General features: G+C 37.2%; 1 protein-coding gene and 1 long non-coding RNA gene across 3 annotated transcripts in view; one reads left to right on the top strand and one right to left on the bottom strand.

The window, feature by feature from the left end:
- LOC149038505 (uncharacterized) overlaps nucleotides 1-19,811 on the bottom strand; it is a 31,823-nt gene extending 12,012 nt beyond the window's left edge. Inside the window, exons 1-4 of one of the 2 annotated variants that reach the window (XR_016180422.1) lie at nucleotides 19,680-19,811; nucleotides 18,382-18,536; nucleotides 17,386-17,678; nucleotides 11,204-11,284 (exon numbers count right to left, since the gene is read on the bottom strand). This is a non-coding gene — a long non-coding RNA (uncharacterized LOC149038505). Of the gene's footprint in view, nucleotides 1-11,203; nucleotides 11,285-17,385; nucleotides 18,090-18,381; nucleotides 18,537-19,679 lie in introns of those variants that run through there. The other variant, XR_016180421.1, reaches the window with a different exon arrangement.
- On the top strand, nucleotides 1,834-3,750 carry LOC113684666 (uncharacterized). Its single transcript, XM_089184029.1, has 6 exons — nucleotides 1,834-1,866; nucleotides 1,930-1,964; nucleotides 2,142-2,220; nucleotides 2,717-2,796; nucleotides 3,146-3,176; nucleotides 3,473-3,750. Exons 1-6 carry the CDS (start codon nucleotides 1,834-1,836, stop codon nucleotides 3,521-3,523), a joined length of 309 nt encoding a protein of 102 aa, XP_089040155.1. The 3' UTR covers nucleotides 3,524-3,750.
- Nucleotides 19,812-20,269: the final 458 nt, after the last annotated feature.

The raw sequence follows: 20,269 nt of genomic DNA, 5'->3' as shown, positions 1-20,269 counted from the left end.
TTGTCGTTCCATATGTAGCGTTTCTTTCCAGAGTGTCTGCAACCTTAATTTAGAGTGGATCACGTCCCTCAATCAATAGCAAATTCTGCTTATGTCACAGAAAGGAAGCTTCCCAAATATCCACCACAACACCTTAGGTGTGGATTAACTGCTACATCTTATCCCAAGGGAAGAAAAGGTAACATTATTGGTCCAACACTGCACAAACTTTTTTTCCTTTGCACAATTTCTTTGAAGACTTGTGTCAAAACTTAGAAAATCGCATTCTAGAGCGCCACACGGCAAGCGAAATGACCATCACAGCGTTCCCACGGACAGCCAACAATGGAATCAAAACACACAATGGCGACGAACAGCAGGTCCTTGAAAAAGCGTTTGACAACTACCTTATCTTGCTTCAATTATTTAGACCGAGCTTATTTCAAAATCTTGTGAGCCAATCGTTCCTCGGGTAATATATGGATTTTAAAGTATGCAAGTCACGTGGTGGCATATGACTAATTGTGCTCCATCTAAAAATTGACACACGTGTGGTGCAGTCGAAAGAGCAGATGCCGACGCAGAGCGTTAAAGATTCCAAGTTACAGGTGTGTCCTGCAGGAAACTTTATAAAGGTAACCAATAAAGTTAATAACAGATCATCACATCTGGAAAGTTTTGTGATTGATGTCCTTGTGTCCTCTTTATTAGTCTGTAATGCCTCTGTACGCGAACGAAGACATGTTTAGGTAGCAGTACTCGGTGAGAGTTTTACTGTAGAGACACGTAACAGAGACTTGTTGCTCGGTATGTTCCTTAGGCTATAACACCAAGATTACTTCACTTGGGGTGTGATGCCTACAATTGGTTCCATTGAGAAAGATAACTAAGATTTGCCATTTGCTTTTTGCGAGAAACAATGAATGAACAGCATCTTCCTACATACAACATGCATGCACTGTCAATTGAAAATTGTCGTGGTCAGAATGCTTTCTCAGCAGGTTTTCATAACTTTTACGAATCAAACGAGTCACTGTTGTCCCTAAGGACTATACTTAGACAACACAACTTTTAAATAAGGCTTTATTCGAAACAATAAGTCCACCGGGCGCTGAGATTATAATTTCGACAGATCAGTGTTTCACCACGCATGATTTCAATGTTGCTTCGACAGCACAGCATGCCGACGATTTAACACAGCGTGGTACAGCATGTGCAAAGAGTGATAAACGGCGAAATTTCACAAAGCTTTGACTTTGTAGAATTGTTCATAAAACCGTTCTCCTAGACGAAACAAACTGGATATTCAGCGCACAGAGAACAATGTCATTATATACCTTACAATGATATGGACGGCCGGAAATTTTGTCCTTAAATCTTATTACTCGAAACTTGAACCTTTTGTCTCTCTCTCACTCTCCCTCCCTCTCATTACTGAGCTGAAATTTATCATATTTGTTATTCTCTCGACATTGTTGATCCTAGTGGTATGCAGGACGTGTTTCAGACATTAACCTACTGAGCTTTCAAACGAAATTTCGCTTGCCTTTACAAACTTAAAGCCAAGAACAAAGACTCATTCATCAGCAGAAATGATGTCAAAGACGACCACTCCAATTTAATCCATGTTACTGTTATTTATATTGGGCGAATCATATGTGTACTTCCTAGCAAAGGTACTGACAAAGTTCTGTTCGCATAGTCTCCTGTACCGAGTCAGCTTTTTCTCATTAAATAAGTATTCTAACGTTTTCGTTTCAGACTCATGGAGCAAAAAGATAGAGAGGTGAGTGTTCAAAGAAACCTTTATTTGAAGAGCCCAACACCAAGATATGTATCTGATAGCTTTTCCTGATGTTATTTCAAATTTTCTTTTCCTTAATTCAAGTACTTTTGCCATCCATGGGCTAATGAAACTGGCGATTTAGCCTCCTTTTTCTATCTCTATAGATAAATTCATCAGAAGAGGAAGAAGAAGCAAAGAGGTAAGGATGATGTGAAGCATCAATGTAGATGTCAAGGAATGTCAATTACCTAGCAAACTGCTCGCTTAGATCAGTTTTGTTTTCAGCTTTCCCCTGATATTTTCAAGATATTTCCCTTGACGTGGAAAACAGCTCAGGTAGCAACATATTGAATTACATTCTCTCAATTATTTGCAGTGGAACGACAGACATTCAACCTGTCAACGATCAAAGTAATTTGAGGACTTGTCAAAACGGCTCAGGCACGCTTCCTGAGGTAAACATAAGTAATAAGAAATAAACTGAATGCTACAAGAGCGTTCTATTCAATACTCTCATAATCAACTTTCATCGGAGAGATAACTGGAATCAGAGAAGCTCGAATAACAAGGAAATTTGTCCTAACAATCCACGTGTTAAGCTACAATTTCGATGGCGTTGCGAGATGGAACTAATATTCAAGACGCACAGCCTAAGTTGAGAAAGGGCAAGGAGAAGCCTTTATATTATATCAGTGAAAAGAGGTCATGAGATGGGAATGCATTTTTTCGGGAAGGAGGGTAAACTTCTTGGAGAAAAGGTTCTGAAAGAATTATGTGCGACTTGGGTAACCTCTTACTCACAACCCTGACCATAGATAAAAGTCGAAATAGATAATTCAATTGCCAAAATTGTATTAGGGAGAAAAAAAGGTAGGTTACAGCAGTTTACAGAGGCAATCTTCCCGAGCCATTTTCCACTGTTTTCTAATTAGAGCATTCTCTCCCTGATAGAATGCTTCTCATCTGTATTCAGAGAAAGGAAGGCCAGTTAGAGAAGAAACAGGTCCAAGTGGACGTCACAGTCCAATAGGGTAGGAAATATCATTTGTCGCAACAAAAGCTTCATCTGATTACAAATTTGAACTACATTTCACCCTGAAATCTACTAGTTCATTTGCATGCGTAGCAAAGTAAAATGTAACTCAGGGAGGAGATTATTCCAACGATTCGGAATTTTATTACCTCCACAAAAAGATGCTGGACAAAAAGTCGTGAAGACCACTAGTGCAGCTACTCTGCTAGTACTTTTCTGAGAGCATAAGAATTTAATTACTCCGAGGCAACTCAAGATCCACCAATAAATAAATAAACAGTTGATTTTGCAACAAGATAAATGAATTAAAAATAGTGACAGATATTTTTTCTTTTCTTCTTTTCAAGGGGCAGTAGTTGCAATCCCCATGTAAGTCAGGTAGGATGCAGTATGAGTACATATAATAAAGTCCGAAAGATAAAATTTTATACGGGATAAGTTATCTCAAAGGTATGGAAGATCACCATTATCAAGTGATGTAATTTAAGTGATTGTTGAGGGATGGTAAAAATTGCAAACTATATATTAGACTACTAAATTTGATCATTTAGTTTCAAAATGTTCAGCCTTGGTAAAAATTCACTGTCAAACTTAAAGAAATAATGTAGTTTAGCTAAAATTGAACACTTTTTTTATACAGCTCTTCTAACCATTTTAAATGCTTCCTTCAACAGGATAACATTGACCCACTACTAATTTTAGCTTTTGCAATTGTCCTTTGTTAAATGAAAGGTTGTATCTTCTTAAAATTACTGTTTGTGCGTTCGTTTATTCAACACATTTAAGAAGAACCTATTTTCGTAGGTACTAAGTCAATTCATGTAAATCAAGTATATCATTAATCTTTTCATTCTGTGCTAAATATAGTTTATATCACGTCGAGAAAAAGGAAACATTCTTACACTTACAATATCAGTGAGCTTTGGTAGAAATAAATAAAAGAAATGAAAAACGAAAATGAATCACAAATATCATTGATATAACAATTTTAGAGTATGAGGTGGAGGAAATCTTCAACTTAACATAGAAAAAATAATCAGTCATGTACATCAGGAATAAAAATCCTCCCAAAGTCGTCTCCCGTTCTTACCTCTATAAATCTGTGGCATCCACTCCCTTTCCCTAGTACTACCCCCTCCTACCCCCCCCCCCCCCCACACCTTTCCATTTCCAATAAACTTGAAGCTAACTTATATGAAAGAACAAGTGTAGACAATTTCATTACGGATCCCATACTTCACAGTAACAAAGACTGAGTTAAAAGTTGGCAAAACGAACATGAATGCATAACCACTAAATGAACCAAGCAGTTCCTTTTCCTAAAACAGTCTTTCTTCTTCCTCCTACCCTTTTACTTTTGTTCTGTCATAACCTACACATTTCTGACAGACATTTATACAAAAGCATCTAACAAATTAATTGTGAGTCGAAATATACTACGCCCACTCTAAAAATAAGCCAACTTCATTACTTTAGGTGGGAGATACAAGGTTAACTTTCTGCACTCCCTAAATGGGATCGAAGAAAAGGACATTATAAAGACCCAATATGACAAATTATACCACGTAATATCCTTCAAAAGTGCTGTGGTTTAGAAATGGACTTTATTCCCAGACGTTACAGCTTCTTGGTTTGATTGAGAGTAGCGATGATAGTTCGAACGCGAGGACAACAACAACTCAGTAAATCAGCAACAAATAGCTACTTTTTTGAGCACTCGACACAATAAAAAACGCGGAGACTTCAAATGTGAAAGCTGGGCATAATGAGGTCTGAATCCGTTTACTTTGTACCACAAATGTTTGGCGTGGCACGCCATTCATAAGAAAATATTTCAAGATTTTGACTCAAAATAATAAGTCAGTCGCGTCCTACCCTGCCTCTCCTTTAAAATGGTTGATATGAAACCATCGATGCCATATAACTCAGGTTTGATATCATAGTTTTAACGGAAATTCGCTATTCATAAATGAGCTGAGATCGGTCACGCATACATAAACGCCACGTTGAACGGAAGTGTTAATTTAAACCCTTGTGAGGCTACCCAGGTACTCGTTTCAAAGGACCTTGGGCGTAAATGTGCTTGTCATGGCCAACAGAAGGTGAGAGACATTGCTCCATAATAGTTTGCTGTAAAGTGAATGGTAGTATTGTTTGAGGTTTTGCGGCTCTAGCAGTGAGAAAGTGTTATTGTGGGTTATTCATTTCAAGTTAATGATGGACAACAATTCGCACTATGAGCGCTCTCTACAATTTTGACTTTGGAAAACGCTTTTCATCGACAGTTTTCTCCCATTTGATGGTCAAAATTTGGGTTTCCTAAAGGCGTATTCCGAGTCTGATATTTTCGATATAATTGGGTGTAGATTCAAAAGGGATGATGGACACGAGCGTCTTAATTGCATCTACGAACAATTTCAAGAAAGCAAAACCCGCCTTCACTAATGCTTAAACAAGCACTTCGATACTCTTGGAAGAAATTTTCAATATAGTCAGTGATTTAATCCCCATGTAAATGCAAAACAACAAGACTATGTCAGAGATTTTAGACAAGATTCACAATTAATGACGACAAATTGCACAGCACAATCATTTTATGAACTTGACCAGTAATTAAATTGTAAGAGGGGTTCGAGTAAATGCTCCAAACATTCCACGTCTGACTTAACTTGTGCTTCGAAACCAAAAATTTACTCTCTCTTAACTCTCCTAAAGCCACGGGCAGTCACACAAAAGAGACGAGAAGAGACCATATCAGAGCCAAACAGACATTTCCTTCACTACGTCTACATACATCCTTCGCATTCTTCAAAGTAGGGTATTTATTGAATGGATACGAACATGACCTAGAGATTTGATATCTGCAAACAAAATCTTTTCGTTCGGACAACGAACGAGAATCCAAAATGATATCTGGAATAGAAAAGCACTTCACAGTCGTTACTGTTCTTTGAAGATCAATTCTCTCACTAACTTTTAGCACGAAAACAAAAGCGAAAAAATATGCAGGTCTAGTTTCCCTCTTGCAAATTACGATGAGCTTGAAGTAGTCACACTACAGAGGTGATATTTTGAGCACAACACTGTGCACAAAAAATGTAATCCAGTGAGGTAAACATTAGTTACTATTCTTTATCTTCTAGCCTGGACATACAGAAAGTATACGAGGAGCTTGTGCTCATCAGGCGATATATTTATGAGGTACGGAAAAATGATGGCCATGATATGATGATTGAACTAAAAATAGCTTACAACTGAATTGGGATTAATTTCCTTATATTACTCTAGCTCTAACAAACAAGTGAACCAAAATTTTTTCACTCTTAGAATTACGGGAGAAAAACATGTTCAAGTGGTTCTCGTGGGTATTATATGCCCACAAGGTAAGTAACATTTTGGATTTCAAGAAATCTTGTGCATTTCTGAATTCCATGTAGTTTTATCCTCATATCCACTATTTGATACCACTTTTAGCGAGACACCGTTGTATAACACCGTATACCACAGTGAACTACCGATATAACAACAGTTACAAAGACTGATCACTCTCGTATTTACTACTACTTCTCGTTATCTCTTATTACAACTAATTCCCACCAGCACAATTGAATTATACTTTAGCTGTCACAAATGGTGTGGCTCTTCTTTAAGTTCCTGTTCGACTCATATTATATGCAACAAGTTTACTTTGGCTTTTTAAAAAAGCAAGCCGGGATCAAAAAGAATAAAGAAACGAACATAATTGACAGATGTGCATTCTTTCACACTAGGGGCATTGGCCTTCTTCCAGAAGATGTTCAGGTAAAATACCTAGTATACAGAACACACACTATTAGGAGTTTTTAAGAACAACGTTTAAATATTCCGTTTCTTAAGTGGCAACCTAACTTTCTTTATACTAATTCATCTATTTTGGTTTCTTTACCTCGTAGGGATTCGACACCACTCCTGTGAATCTTTGTGCAAATCACACGCCGCATAATGCATAAATAGAAAACTGAGAAGAAAGCAATCAACAGTCTATCTGTCTTGAGGTAGTTGTTCAAGGTTGAAAATAAACTCGTTTTTAGTTAACTTTGTAATAAAAATATATATAAAAAAAACTTGGAGCAAATTTTGTACATTTTTTCTTACACGGAAAGGATGTCCAATAATGCTAACAAGATAACCTAAATATCTCAGGGGGAGTAATCAGTCACAATGTCCATTTAATCCTTCCTGTTTTCTTGATACATAATAAACTACATCACGTAATATAATCGTCATAACAAAACAAAGTTTCACGATTTCACAACGTTTCGCATAAAGCAGGTAAATCGGTCTTTGGTGTGTCTATTAGAAGAAAGATGTTGAGCATAAGACATTATTACCATAAACTATTTATCTTCAGAACAAACACCAATTGGCTCACAACTCCTTCATTTCTTTCACAATAATTTTTTGACGTCTTAAATACCATTTTCTTCTTTCTCTCTGTATCCGGTGTCAACTCGTTTTAGAAACATTTCCGTGGTCTACGTCGAACGCAACTTGATCAATCATTAACTAAGTTAAGAGGGAAAAACCCCAACTGCAATAGTTTCATTTTCGTTCCCATAAACTCGATTGACCGAAAATAACATTTTTGTTCAACGCAGTTATTGAAAAAAATTAGGCACAACGACATAAATAGACATTTAGGAGTTAACACACGTCTCCCATAAGCGAGGAAAAAAAACACTGGTTTCAATTCTTATTGATATACAAACACATTTGATTAAAGTTTTAAAATGACATGACCGTACAACGTAAAGCTGCATTTTATGTTTGGAAAAAGAACTTTTCCATGGATTAATGCAGTACCTAAATACAATCCGTTTTAGCACACGACCTTGGTTTACTAAAAATGATTCTAAATTGCTAAGTCCAGCTTTATGAAAGGTAAGTACAGCATTTTTTACCTAATTGGTATACGGTTTGGAACCGACGCTAACATTCGAACCAAGATGGGCAACTTTCAAACGAGTTGTCAATCTACCTAAACGAGTTACAATACAAAGGTAAGCATACCTACAGAGACGTCGATTGATTCAAATTTTGCACTCCTTTATTGAGGCCCTAATAATCTGACCACTGATAACTATAACATCAGACGAATCATCGTAAAGCTGGGTCTTTCAGTCCAGCACGTCCGCCAAAATTTTGATCATCTAACCCAGCGAAGTGAAAGTTAACCATAATATCTGAAGCGTCTAAGTTGTCTTTAAAGTAGTCCCAAATGGCTTCACGGCTTTGATTTAAATAAAAAATGCCACGTTAAATCGGGTTAAGAGATCAAAAGGAGAAAATTCGCAACCAATAACACTGCTGGAAACGTAAGGCGACCGTAAAGTCTGACATCTATCGAAAGCACATGGCACGACAATCAATCATAAATAACCAAAGAGCTCATTGAGCTTGCTGATTGGCTCGACAAAAGTTTCAAATCAATTCTCATAACTTTGTCACGCAAACAGGTTTAAGTCAAAAGACTCTCAGACAACATTTTCACTAAAATGTTGATTGGAAGTGGAGGTTTTGCATTTTTATAACGTGCTTATTTACAGACGTAACATGGCAAATGACAAGTTCAAACAAGCACTTAAACCATTGAAAGTTCCACTCTTCCAATCTACTAGGCACTAAAACCTTTCCTAAGGAAGTCGCAGACAAAACGAGATAGCTTAAAACAGTACATTTCTGGACTAAAGGTAAAAAGGTATTCTGTATTTCTATGCTAATTTTTAGCTTCGCCTGTCGAAACACGCTCTCGAGACAAAATCGCAATTTATGCTGTCAAAATAGCTGTGACGTAAAAGTTAACGTTTGTGAAGTTTCTTTAGAAATGTCACGAGATTCCAAAAATAATTTTTCTTATTACGTGAACAATTCCTCCGAGCTTTTGTATCCAGTAATTTTGGCATTTTGGTAAATATCAATTTATACCTGTCGGGCAATCAGTCGAAACTGTCCTTGATCAGAAGCGTAGAACTTCTAAGTTTCGTTATTATAGGATGCACAAACTCGGAGAAATGGTCTCACAACACAACAAAATAATTCTTGAAATTGCTTGATATTTCCAAACAAAGATCTGATATTCTAAAGACGTTTGAAGAGACTTTTCTATGGCAATTCTGTGAAAATGTCTGAATGCCGAGCATTTAGTCTATTCAAGGCCGTGCCCTGCTGCTGGGTATTTAGCCTCAATGAAAGTCCCCTATCGGGCATCTAGCCACGATATAAGTCGCTGTACCCTAATACGCATATATCATTAGTGAACTAGATGCCTTAGAGGTTCAATACTATATGCATGAAGTTCATCTCACTATCCGTGCACGAAATTAGATCTATCTTAGGTTAAGCAGATCACCGCGTTAACTCATGTTTTTAATCACATAATTTCTCATAGGACGACACAGGGCGTGAAATTGCGCCTAATACAGGCGCCGATGCGACTAAATTTTTCACTTTGACGACCAAATCCTGAAAATTAGTCGCCAAATTGGCGACTAGAATGTTTCATCATAACCTTACCTAGAGATATAGTGAATTAAAAAGATTTGCAAAGACAAATCCGCGGCAAACTTCCTCGTTAAGTTTGTTTCCAAAACGCAGCAGAAGCATCTCGATCGATAACTAGACGCCATCTTGGATTTCGGTGAGCTTAAATATTGCATATCATCCATCCTAGTGTCCCCTTTGTAGCACGTTAAAGATCTTTTCCCTAACTTAGCTTCTAGAACGATGACAGCGTGAAAAAAAGGTTTTGTTTGTCTTTCAAAATGGCGACCAACTTTTTTTGAATTGGCTACCACTTTAATGAATTTAGGAGCCAAGTGGCTATCAGAAAAAAAAATTAATTTCACGCCCTGCGACAAGAATGTTTCTCGCTCAAATTAGTGATATACCCGATTAAAGTATAACCTCGAAGACACTCTAGTAAAAATACAATAATACCTGCCTTAAAATAAAGCAAAAGCAAGGCTGAGATAAAGATGCAAGAAAGTAATCCTTACACATTCAGAACAAACATCTATCTGCTCGAAAAACAATGCTTAAGAAACGGTTTGTAAATCACGCTTCCGCTAATGGGCAAACAAAGACCTCAGTCGTTTTCCCTTTGAGCCAGTTTGTTGGCTTATGTATCCTTAAAAAGTCTAATACTTCAGCAAACAACCCAAAGACGTGATCGATACACAGTTGTGCAGCGCTCCTTAAGCGACCCATTTGTATCTACTCATTGTCGCAAAGGAAATGGTTCAGTTTTGAACTGATTATCAACGCGGATTCATTCTCATCAATCTCAACAAATAGGGAATGTAGGCGAATGTATCACGATAATATTATGCTCAAGCAAACTATTTCAATCTCCTCTTGCCTTAAAGTAGCTATTGAAGCGCTCTTTTGCATTACCAAGCCAAGAAAAAATCTAAAAGAAGACTAAATACACGGAAATACAACTTATTTTTGGCGATTAATAGCTACGTTTTCAAAATTTCGAAACCATTACGACATGTCAATAACACAAAAAATCTCTCAAACATACGTGCACGAAGAAAAGTTCATCGGTAGGTTGAATAACATATTTCAGGGTTATTCACACATAAACTTACGGTTCCCTTGTATCATATCACCTAAATCGATTTATGATAAAACAGCGGCGAAAAAGCGATGATCTCCCTCGAAAATAGTTCATTTGGACGTCAAATCAACCTTTCACCATATATTTCCTTCTGGCAACATGCAAAGTTTGCCCCGTGGCGATCCCTGAAATCTAAACAGTGTTTCTAGCACAATAAACCCACGAGAGTCGTTTAAATTTAATTTTCTATGCTCTCTTTGTTCTTCCCTATTTCGCGACTCATTCGTAAGTCCCTTCCAAGCCAACACAAGGATCCGATTACAGACAACTTATTCATTTAGGAACAAGGCCAACTTGCATAATGCAATAAACATTTATGCCACACAAAGATACCACTAAATGAAAAACCAAAGTAAATCGTAATTTAGAGGCCTGAGGACTACATATGTGGATTTAACCCCCTTCAAACATTTTGGAAAAAAAATACTAAGAGCTACCAACGCCATTTCTGCCTGTGCCAAGTTTCAAGCTGAATGTGTAAATATTCCACGCCTACCTGTAAGAATGTTATTTTGCGCATAAAACAATTACCACTATATTCACTTCTGTACCGTCTGTGTCACTGCTCAGCATGTCTTTTCTGGCCACTCTTTTGACCTTTCACGACAGCATAGAGAATATTACTATACAAATAGCGAATAGAGCCAAGCCCTTTAGTGTAGCTATATATTACAAAGCCTCATTGGAGTACTTTTGTAAGGGCCCTACCATTATTAAAATTTTAAAATAATGTGCTAGTACTCACAGACGTATTCCATGTCCTATTTTCCTCTAGGAACAAGGAGGACTGGTGTTATGTGCCATCAATCAAGACCAGGTAGGTATCCTAATGGTTTTAAAAAAATTAAATACTACATTTATACATTTATCATACTGTTACTTAGCTTGTTAAATGGTTTCCTTCTCATAGGTTTCATCCATTTCATGGATAATCAATTCACTACTGCTTGAATAGAGTTCATTACTGCAAAGATCACTCAATTATTGAGTTAAAAATCCACAGTTCACCTATATGATTCACAGTCATTTATTCGTCACCCCACACGTTTTCTTTGAGCCAGCAAAATGACCAGCTCCCACTTGGCCATTCAGCTCAGGTGGCTGAGCACTGCACTGGTATAGGTCATGGATTCAACTCCCATACAGGCCTGAATTTTTTTTCCAGGTTTTATTTTGACTGCTGCTCTAAATTAGTGTTAATTTTTTTGAAAATCACTCACATACTTCACAATTTTAACGTTCCTGCTTTTATTGTACGGGAGAGCAAATCAGAAAGCAGGAATTTCTATAACTGTATACTAGTTTAAGTAGTAAAACTGATGTGTCCATTTACAAGGGCAAGGGAAGCTAATGCATTTCATAGCCTTCTGCTTTTAAACAGAGATTGGAATGTAAACACACAGTTAAATGCCATCATCATCACCACTTGGAAATTTCAACCCAGACATAACAATAACTTGTTATGACTGGGTTATAACAGGGAGTTACTGGTCTCAGAATTTTTGACTCAAAAAGTTGAGTCTGACCCCAAACTGTTTTAAAGGCTGCATTGATTTCCGTACAGGAAAAGTTCTGCTGCAGACCTGATAAAAGTTGAGTGACAAAGTTGATCAAAACACAGAGAGTTTTCATGGTTACCCAAGCAAGTTCATGTATGGGTCCTTTGTAACTGCACTTATACATTAAGTGACTGGAAGAGTAAATACAAGCAAAGATCTGCAGCTGTATTTTTAGGCTTGGCTTCATCCATGATCATACATTTGATTAGCACATAACTAATTCATTAAAAAAAAACTATGCTGAATGTGGTCCAACTTCCCCTAGGCAAAACAGAGTTTGAATGGCCTAATCTTAAGACACAGCTAAAATAACATCTCTCCTCCAATCCACATAATTATCCTCTATTTGCAAATACTGTAAATGAAAGAAATTACATTCTGACCAGTGAATGATAAAAAGGGCAATTATCTCTTGGACACTTATTGAGCACCACCACCAACTGAGCAGTGAAACCAAATGATGTGAGCCAAGCAAATTACATGTTGGTTTAATTTGACCCATGCAGCAAAATTTAAGTTCATATCCCTAGCAAAACATTCCATAGCCTCAGATGTTGCCATGTTCTCCCTCTGCCTTCAGACATCAAATTCAATTAACAAAATTCCTATTTTAGTTCTCTTGCTCAAAGTTTGGACAGTGTCTAAATGAGCTTGTTAGCTTGCTAATAAACCTTTTATTAGAATAGAAATTCTCAGTTTTCAGACCATAGTAAGCTTATATATTTCTAAACAATATGAATGGTCAGCCACCATGACAATAACAGTGGTAGTTAAAGGCACATCTCAAAATGATGAACTCCATGAGTCATCCCTCTCTAAACATATCTTAGTATAAATCTACCAGCATTCTATAATAACTCTTGCAATATAATTAACATCCCTACTCACTATTTGTGATAGATAGTAATTAAAGTGAGTTAGCCTACAGTGTGCTATTGCAAACAAAATGAAGCAAAAACATGAGCTTGTAGTGTTTTAAAGTTTTGAACAAGTGGTAGATTTACTAGCACAATTAGAATATTTGCTCTCTATGCCCCATGGCTGACTTGGACTTCCAACCAATCAGCTAAATGTATAACACATTGAAAATCTAGGGCTCATAATCTAATTGTTAAATACATGTAGGGAACCCCAGCTCTGCTAACCGAGTCAATTACTTTCTTATGAATTTAAGTTGTTTTTTACTTTTTGTTTGTTTTCACAAATACAGTCATTAAAGATGTTTGGAGAAGAATGGGTATAGTTTTGGCTGAAAACAGGTGAGTTACAATGCAATTTTGTGAATTTTATTTATTAGCATATACCACACAGGTGAAAAGTGCTTTTCATGCACACTGATTGGGTAGTTTAAAAGTGAATGGCAAGTACTATTCACCTCTGAGTAGTGGCAGAGACAAAATCATAAATAAAAAGTTTAATTTCCCTCCATTTTTTGGTATATTAACCCTGTAACCCCCATAAGTGACCAAGACAGAATTTCACTTTACAATATCAATACAATATCAACCAGTGATGAGAAGTGATGTGAATAGAGAGAAATATCAATTTGGAGATAATTATTTGATCCAATACTAAATTCTCTGAGCTAGCATTATAAGAATTGTATAGTTGATAGTAAGGAGAATTACAAATTTGATCTGGCAAAGAAAGGGTTAACCCTTTTAACTCCAGTGAGTGACCAAGACAGAATTTCTCCTTACTATATCTATGCAATATCATGTAGATAAGTGATGAGAATTAAGAAAAATATCAATTATGGGATAACTAATTGATCCGATACAAAATTCTCCAAACTAATATAATGAGAATCGTTTGGCAAACAGTTAGGAGAATTACTTATGAGATTGTGGGAGTTAAAGGATTAAAAAAAATTAACTAATTTTTTTGGTATCTGTGTGGTATAGACTAAGAGAATTACTCACCTCCACCTTAATGAATAATTGTTAATTATTTCAGGTCACTTCCAATATCTAAATATCAATTCTCCACAGTCTGTCATGTAATTCTTACAACTCACAGTAGGATCTGATAATTTGTTATTAAATCACACAGTGTTCCCTATTTGATACTTTTCATCCTTTCCATCCCTTTGTGCTTGATATTTTAGGAAGAAACTCCTTTTGGGTCACTCCTGAGGGTGACATGGGTAAAATGTAGTTTCAAGCAGTTAAAAGAAATTCAGATTTTTGTAAATATCCTTGTCAAGCACTACTTATGTAAATCCATAAGGAGTATGCATTTGCTTTGTTTTCATTTTTTTCATCATCATCATCGCTATTATTACCTATGGTCTTTCCACTAAAGAGATAAGAGTGGTTTCCATTTTTCATTCACTTCACCTGAACTGTTTCTTTTGACCACAGCCTATCCTTTCTTCACCCATATAATCTGTAGAATAGGTATATTTCAGTAACATTGGACAATTGTACTTTGTTCAAAATCCTTTTTATGTTTGATATGCATAGCATTCAAGTCTGTTTGACCAAGAGAAGTCATGACTTGAAGGAAAATTCTCCCAGTCAGGTATGGCATTTATTCAAGGGCAGCACTAATTGGAAACTTTGCTTCAAAGAGCAGCTCTCAAGATTATTCTTTGCAAAGAAATTATTCAAAACGATTTCTTTAAAACTTTCATTGAATGCTTCTTACCAATCCCTGTCTCCAGAGCAACATGAAAAAGATAAGTCATCATGCTTGCTAAAGAAATATGATGGGCCAATCATATATATTTGAATGTACTGGTAATAATCACCCATACTATTTCACTGGTTCACAGTACATTTTTTAGTAGCAGTAAAACTTAAAAATACTTGATAGGTAGAAAGTCTTGTGCATGTAAAACAATTTGATGGAATATTTGTTGAAAAATCATACAATTTTAAACAACATTGACTCAAAAGGTTCCTTGAGTAATTGCTTTCAAGGTCATATTTTGCATTCTTGAGTAACAGGCTTCAAGTACACTTTTAGCTACCAGTCTATCTTTTTTTCCTTGTGCTTATTTTTAATTTTTTTTTAATTTAAAGGGGATAATTTGTACCCTAAGAAAACACAATAAATAATGTCACCATGCTCATTCAAGAGCAAAAGACCTTGTCCACTGATGGAAAAAGCACTACCATACTGAGGAATCACACTCATTCACAGGAGTATTTAATTATCAAGTTACTGTGGTGCACTGTTTCTCTCCTCTCAACCTAGAGGTAAACTTTTCTTATCTAATCATAGTCCCTTATCATGTGTTGCTTTAGTTTACTAACTTAGGACACTAAAAAGAATTCCTTTTGGGGTCAAATTTATAAATTCCAAACAGCTGAACCCTCCTCTTCTTCCACAAGATGGAAGTTTGTTAAACTGGGGTAACAAATGTATTCAAATGACAGTATTGGTAGTCACAATGCCCTCTCCAAACATTCCATGCAGAAAGAACCAAGCTTGAGAAAGTAATATTGCTGTGTTTGAGGCATACTTAGGCGCAAAAATCCCTAGCATCCATCGACACGTGCTGTCAAAAAAGTGCCAGTGAACCAGGATTGAATAATCCTTGATGGAACTAAACAATTCCAACTACTTTATGAGTTACGACCTAGAATCTAGTCTTTCTAGCGTTACTAGCCATTCAGACTCGTAAATTTCCATGGCTTTCTATGGCCTTTTCCAAGGATATTATAACAAGTTTGAGCAATCAAGTAATTGGTTTCAAATTACTGTGAGCATTCAAAATCTTTCTTGCTTTGTTGATGCCTATGGAAAAATTTCAATCAGCATTCACGACCTTCCATAAACCACACACCATTTCCAAGGCTCTCCAGGCCAGGAACAAAATTTGATAAAATTCCTGGCCAGTCTAACCGCGAACCCTGACCTGTAGAAAGACGTTTTTTGCCCTTCGACAGACTGACTTCGTGGAGCAATCGCTTCGATTTATGCAACTCGATTTTTGAGCTTGGAAAGTTTCAAAATGTTTTATGTATTCTCTGTAATAACATACCATTAAATTTAATCCATAAGCTACCCTCCTTGATCCTCTTCCTTCATCGACATCTCACATACGCTCACCTTCATTCCCGACAGAAGAGTACAAGAAACGTCGACCTTCGGGTCGTTACCCTCTGCCCCAGTACCCTTGGATGGCGAGATCCCAAAAGTTTAACCGCTGCCCTTCAACTACTGTATTATAAGGTCACGTGATATCACGCAGGAGCACACTACAACATAGTTTAAGCCAATCCGTAAAAAGTGTATATGAGCATTTCTAATTGTTATCACGCGAGGTCATTCTATCGTGTTCCAATGTTGTTACGTTTGCATGACGAGCCCATCAGGATACATTTACATCACTAGAGAATAATTCCAGAGATTTGAGACAGAGAAGAGGTCATCTTTGACCCCAGTTAGGAAGTGTTGAGCAAAAAGTCCGAAAATAACACAGGAAAATCTGTACCCTGTAAAGTCAGTTAATTGCGATCAAGAGCACTTGGTGACTTTATGGAGGAATGTTAAGGACGTTGACTAAAATGGATGAAACTGAGAGGATCACCCGTGATCGGAGACTTGTAAAGAAAACCAAAGACTGCTGCTGGAGTCATGGAAAACTCCAAGTTACGGGCTGTTTGAAGGCTTTCAATGTCAGAGGTGGACAACCGTGCACTCAGTCAGATAATAGGCTTTCATTTAAAGCAATTGCTGAGTGAAAATCCGGAAAGGAAACATTCTCATCCGAGCCGGCGGCGGTTATTCAACTGTAGATCCCCAAGATGGCAGGCATCTTCACTCGATTTTTATGATGAAATTTTCACCTACTCCAGTCACTAAAAGTCAGTTATCTCAAAGAGAGGAATTACCACCCGTTTGTGGTGACTCTACTTACCAGAAGTATCCACTATTTTCCTACCACGTCATCACTTATACTAGGCCCTAAAAAATTTCTCTTAGTCCATATTGTTCATTCATTAATCAATATTCCGCAATAATTTCCACCCATTAACCCACTAACTCAGATGTTAATCATCCAAGAAAATCACTTAACTATCAACTTACACTAAGCACAGTACAAAGGGCCGATTATTTAAAGAAGCCTTAGCCGTTGTTTAACAAAACCGCGTTCTAAACTATCTGCAATTTAGCTGAACCTTTCATCTGAACATTTATTTTTTTGAACAGTGTCGATAGAGCCCAAAGCTAACAGTGGAAGGACCTTTATTTCTCAAATCAACCCTCCTATAGAGACACTCTGGGGCCCACTGCTTGCTTAAAACCGCAGTTTAGGCTAGACCTCATGTAAATAACCGACCCAAAATCATTACATGTTAACTCTTCTACCTGAAACTTTTTAACCCTGACATTGTACTAGTATATTTTAACTTACCTTTTATTACTTTTTCAAAACGTTTAAGAGCTTCCAATCGGTGCTTTACCATAAAACCTTTTGTCCACGGGAAAAAGTTTTCCAGCAGTGTTTGGCAGTAAAAGTGTTGCAAACACGTTTCGATTTCGTCGCGCTCCATCAAAACGATAAAAGAACACGTATCCATCTTGACCAAACACTTGGTAGATTTTACATATTTCTAGGCTTCAGACATGCAATGGCGTTATCTTCCACTTTCGATGGCATGAAGGTGTAAATCCACTAACTGCAAAGGTGCTAACCAGGAAATCTCCCTGCTGGGACAGGATGTACAAGTAACAAAGACATATACATCACACAGATGGCGTGACTTTTGGTATTCAAAATGGCGATATACTTCAAAACATTGTTGTTCAATTCTCTCCTCTCCATGTTACTATAAGAAAGCTAAAACAAAGCTTGGGGAGGCACCGGTACCGTTCTTGAGTGGAAAAGTACTCTGATTCTCTCGTCAGCCGCAGGTGAACCAATTTCACTTCTGGCTTATTCGAATTCAAGCAATCGGTCATCTTTTGAAAGCCTTCAGTGTCTTAAACATGATCTGTGGTGCTCTATAGGGGATGTATATGCCGGTTCTTTCTCTCTGGAGGATTAAATAGGGAGCGATATGACTTTCATGTCAGTAAGGCTTGTTCGAATATGAATGAGTTATATCTCCATTCCATACTTCATATAGCTTTTACGATTTATAGCTATGCTAGCGCTATATTTTAATGTCACTCAAGGCTAAATGCAAGGAGTGATGGCAATTGTGTAGAAAACTGTACACTGATTGTTCTTAATCAGTCAGCCCTTGGAAGAACATCATTAAAGAAAATTAAATTAAAAAATTGCGTTGCTGAAAAATTAAATTGATGAAAACTCCGAGTTACCAACATTATACTCATGCACACTGAATAAACTTTGATTAGCATAAATCAGTTGCCGATAACAGAGAATGCAAAGTAGGACACAGACCTGTCACAGAAATGAATCTAGGTCAATACGTCTCGGTCTGTCTCATGGCCCCACAGATCCTTAGATTATGGCTCATCTAACTTAGTATCCCGACCAAAAAGTACATCAGAGATATTTCATAGTGAAGTCAGAGTCCCTTTATATCAGAACGTCACCTGTAAGAGATAACCAGCATCAGGAGCAATCTTTGATATCTTACACCATAAACGCCATGCATGACCGAGTTCTTAGCTGCACAAATATTAAAGTGATAGACCTTTTAACAATCAGAATTGCAAACTGAAATCTTAGGAAAGCACTTGTTAACACCAGTGAACTTTTCAAAGTGCTCCAAACGCCAAACTTCAGAGATGTAATCCCTCAAGTTTTTTAACGGGATAATGAATTTTGCTTTCAAGATAAGGCAATTGCATTAATGAGAGCACACTTCATATCAGTAATGATTTGTACCCGGGTTTCCGTTTTCTTTTTTTCAATGAGTGACAATGATTACTGAGGAGCTAATATGTTGCTGACCAGAAATTGCAGGATACTATATTGCTAAGTGTGACAAAATCTTCTCCGAATCAAGTAAGTTTCGAGGAGAAAAATACATCTTAAGGTATATTGCTTTGATGAAAGCCATGAGTCACGCTAAGTGCAGAAATTTAGTTTGACGTATAGAGAGATATCATTCTGTCAACTCCTTAACAACGTGAACCAAGAGGGCCGAGCAGTTCGCGATTTTTTTTTTCAATGCTAAGGTTTAGAAATGCCACAAACAATTAACCCTTTGAGTTTACTTTACGCCATGTTAAGAGCGAGCGACACTCGGACGGATATAACATATCAGTTTTCAAAGCGTTAGTTGGTCCCAATGAGACACTTTCATTTAATCCTACGGTTACAACTGTCATTCTCGTTAAAGGATTGTTTTGACGTGCGGATGTCTGAAGCACCAACTGCACTAGTCATTAAAGGAGATTTAGGAAGTGAAATCACTTTAAAGTAGGAATATAAATTGACTCGATGGCGCTGCTGCAAACAGTGGGTCGAAGTACGTAATACCGTAATGATTGCGTTGCCCACTATGAGGATAAACACTCATCAGAGGGAAAAATCTGTGTACATAGTTGTAATTTTTCTACAAAAAGTAGCGCTTTTTAAAACATAAGTGAATAGAAACAAGCTCAATACGCTCCTGCTTTGCAGGCCAGAACAAGATTAGAGAGTTAACGGTTGAGAACCTTAAACCGGATTATGCAGGAGTGACTTCGGAGCACTTTATAAAGTTCATCCTGAATTAAAGATAAACTAACCATTATCGGATCCATTTAAAGCCATTACCAGAATTACTTCCTTCTCAGTGGGTAGCATATTCGATTGGTAAAAGACAACACCATGGCAAAGCGAAATTACGTTAAGCAGCTTCCCGGATCAAGACCGCGACTGCGTGACTGTATTCTTCGGCCAATCGTCTAACAGAAGAGAGAAAAAGGTTTTTCCTGGGAGACCTCAGGGGAATTGCTTATGAGAAAGGCGGGAAAGGGAAGATCGACTTCATTGGTCATCCCCTTCCCCCCGGCCTAGATGTCCTGACATTCTTTAAAGTTTGCGTCCTAGTTTAGACCCTCTTCGTTTTCTCTGGTTTAAATGATAGAGTTAATTTTTGCTTTAAGAGGGCTTGAACATGACGCACTCCTCAGGGGAGGAGTTTGTTCAGTTGTCATCGAATCGACTGTTTTACACTTGGGCCCATCTCAATCGTTCTATAGTTCTCTTGGATCGCAATAAAAAGAGAAAAAACCAACAGTTTAATTTCTATAGGCGTTAATCGAAGACGAAAGTCCTAACTTTGCTAACCAACGCGTAACCTAGACGGACGGACATAGTTTATTTTAGATGAGAA

The sequence above is a fragment of the Pocillopora damicornis genome, chromosome 10, assembly GCF_964200805.1.
Source record: "Pocillopora damicornis chromosome 10, jaPocDami1.2, whole genome shotgun sequence".
In the NCBI taxonomy this organism is placed as follows: domain Eukaryota; kingdom Metazoa; phylum Cnidaria; class Anthozoa; order Scleractinia; family Pocilloporidae; genus Pocillopora; species Pocillopora damicornis.
The sequence above is the reverse complement of the archived record's forward strand: the minus strand, read 5'-3'. Positions and strand labels throughout refer to the sequence as shown.

What these genes read in the sequence shown, in the direction of transcription:
- LOC113684666 (XM_089184029.1), top strand. Translation starts at nt 1,834, where the DNA reads ATGTTATTTCAAATTTTCTTTTCCTTAATTCAA. An exon ending in GAGGAAGAAGAAGCAAAGAG is followed by an intron (nt 1,965 to 2,141) that starts GTAAGGATGATG and finishes AATTATTTGCAG; the next exon opens with TGGAACGACAGACATTCAAC. An exon ending in GCTCAGGCACGCTTCCTGAG is followed by an intron (nt 2,221 to 2,716) that starts GTAAACATAAGT and finishes TCTCCCTGATAG; the next exon opens with AATGCTTCTCATCTGTATTC.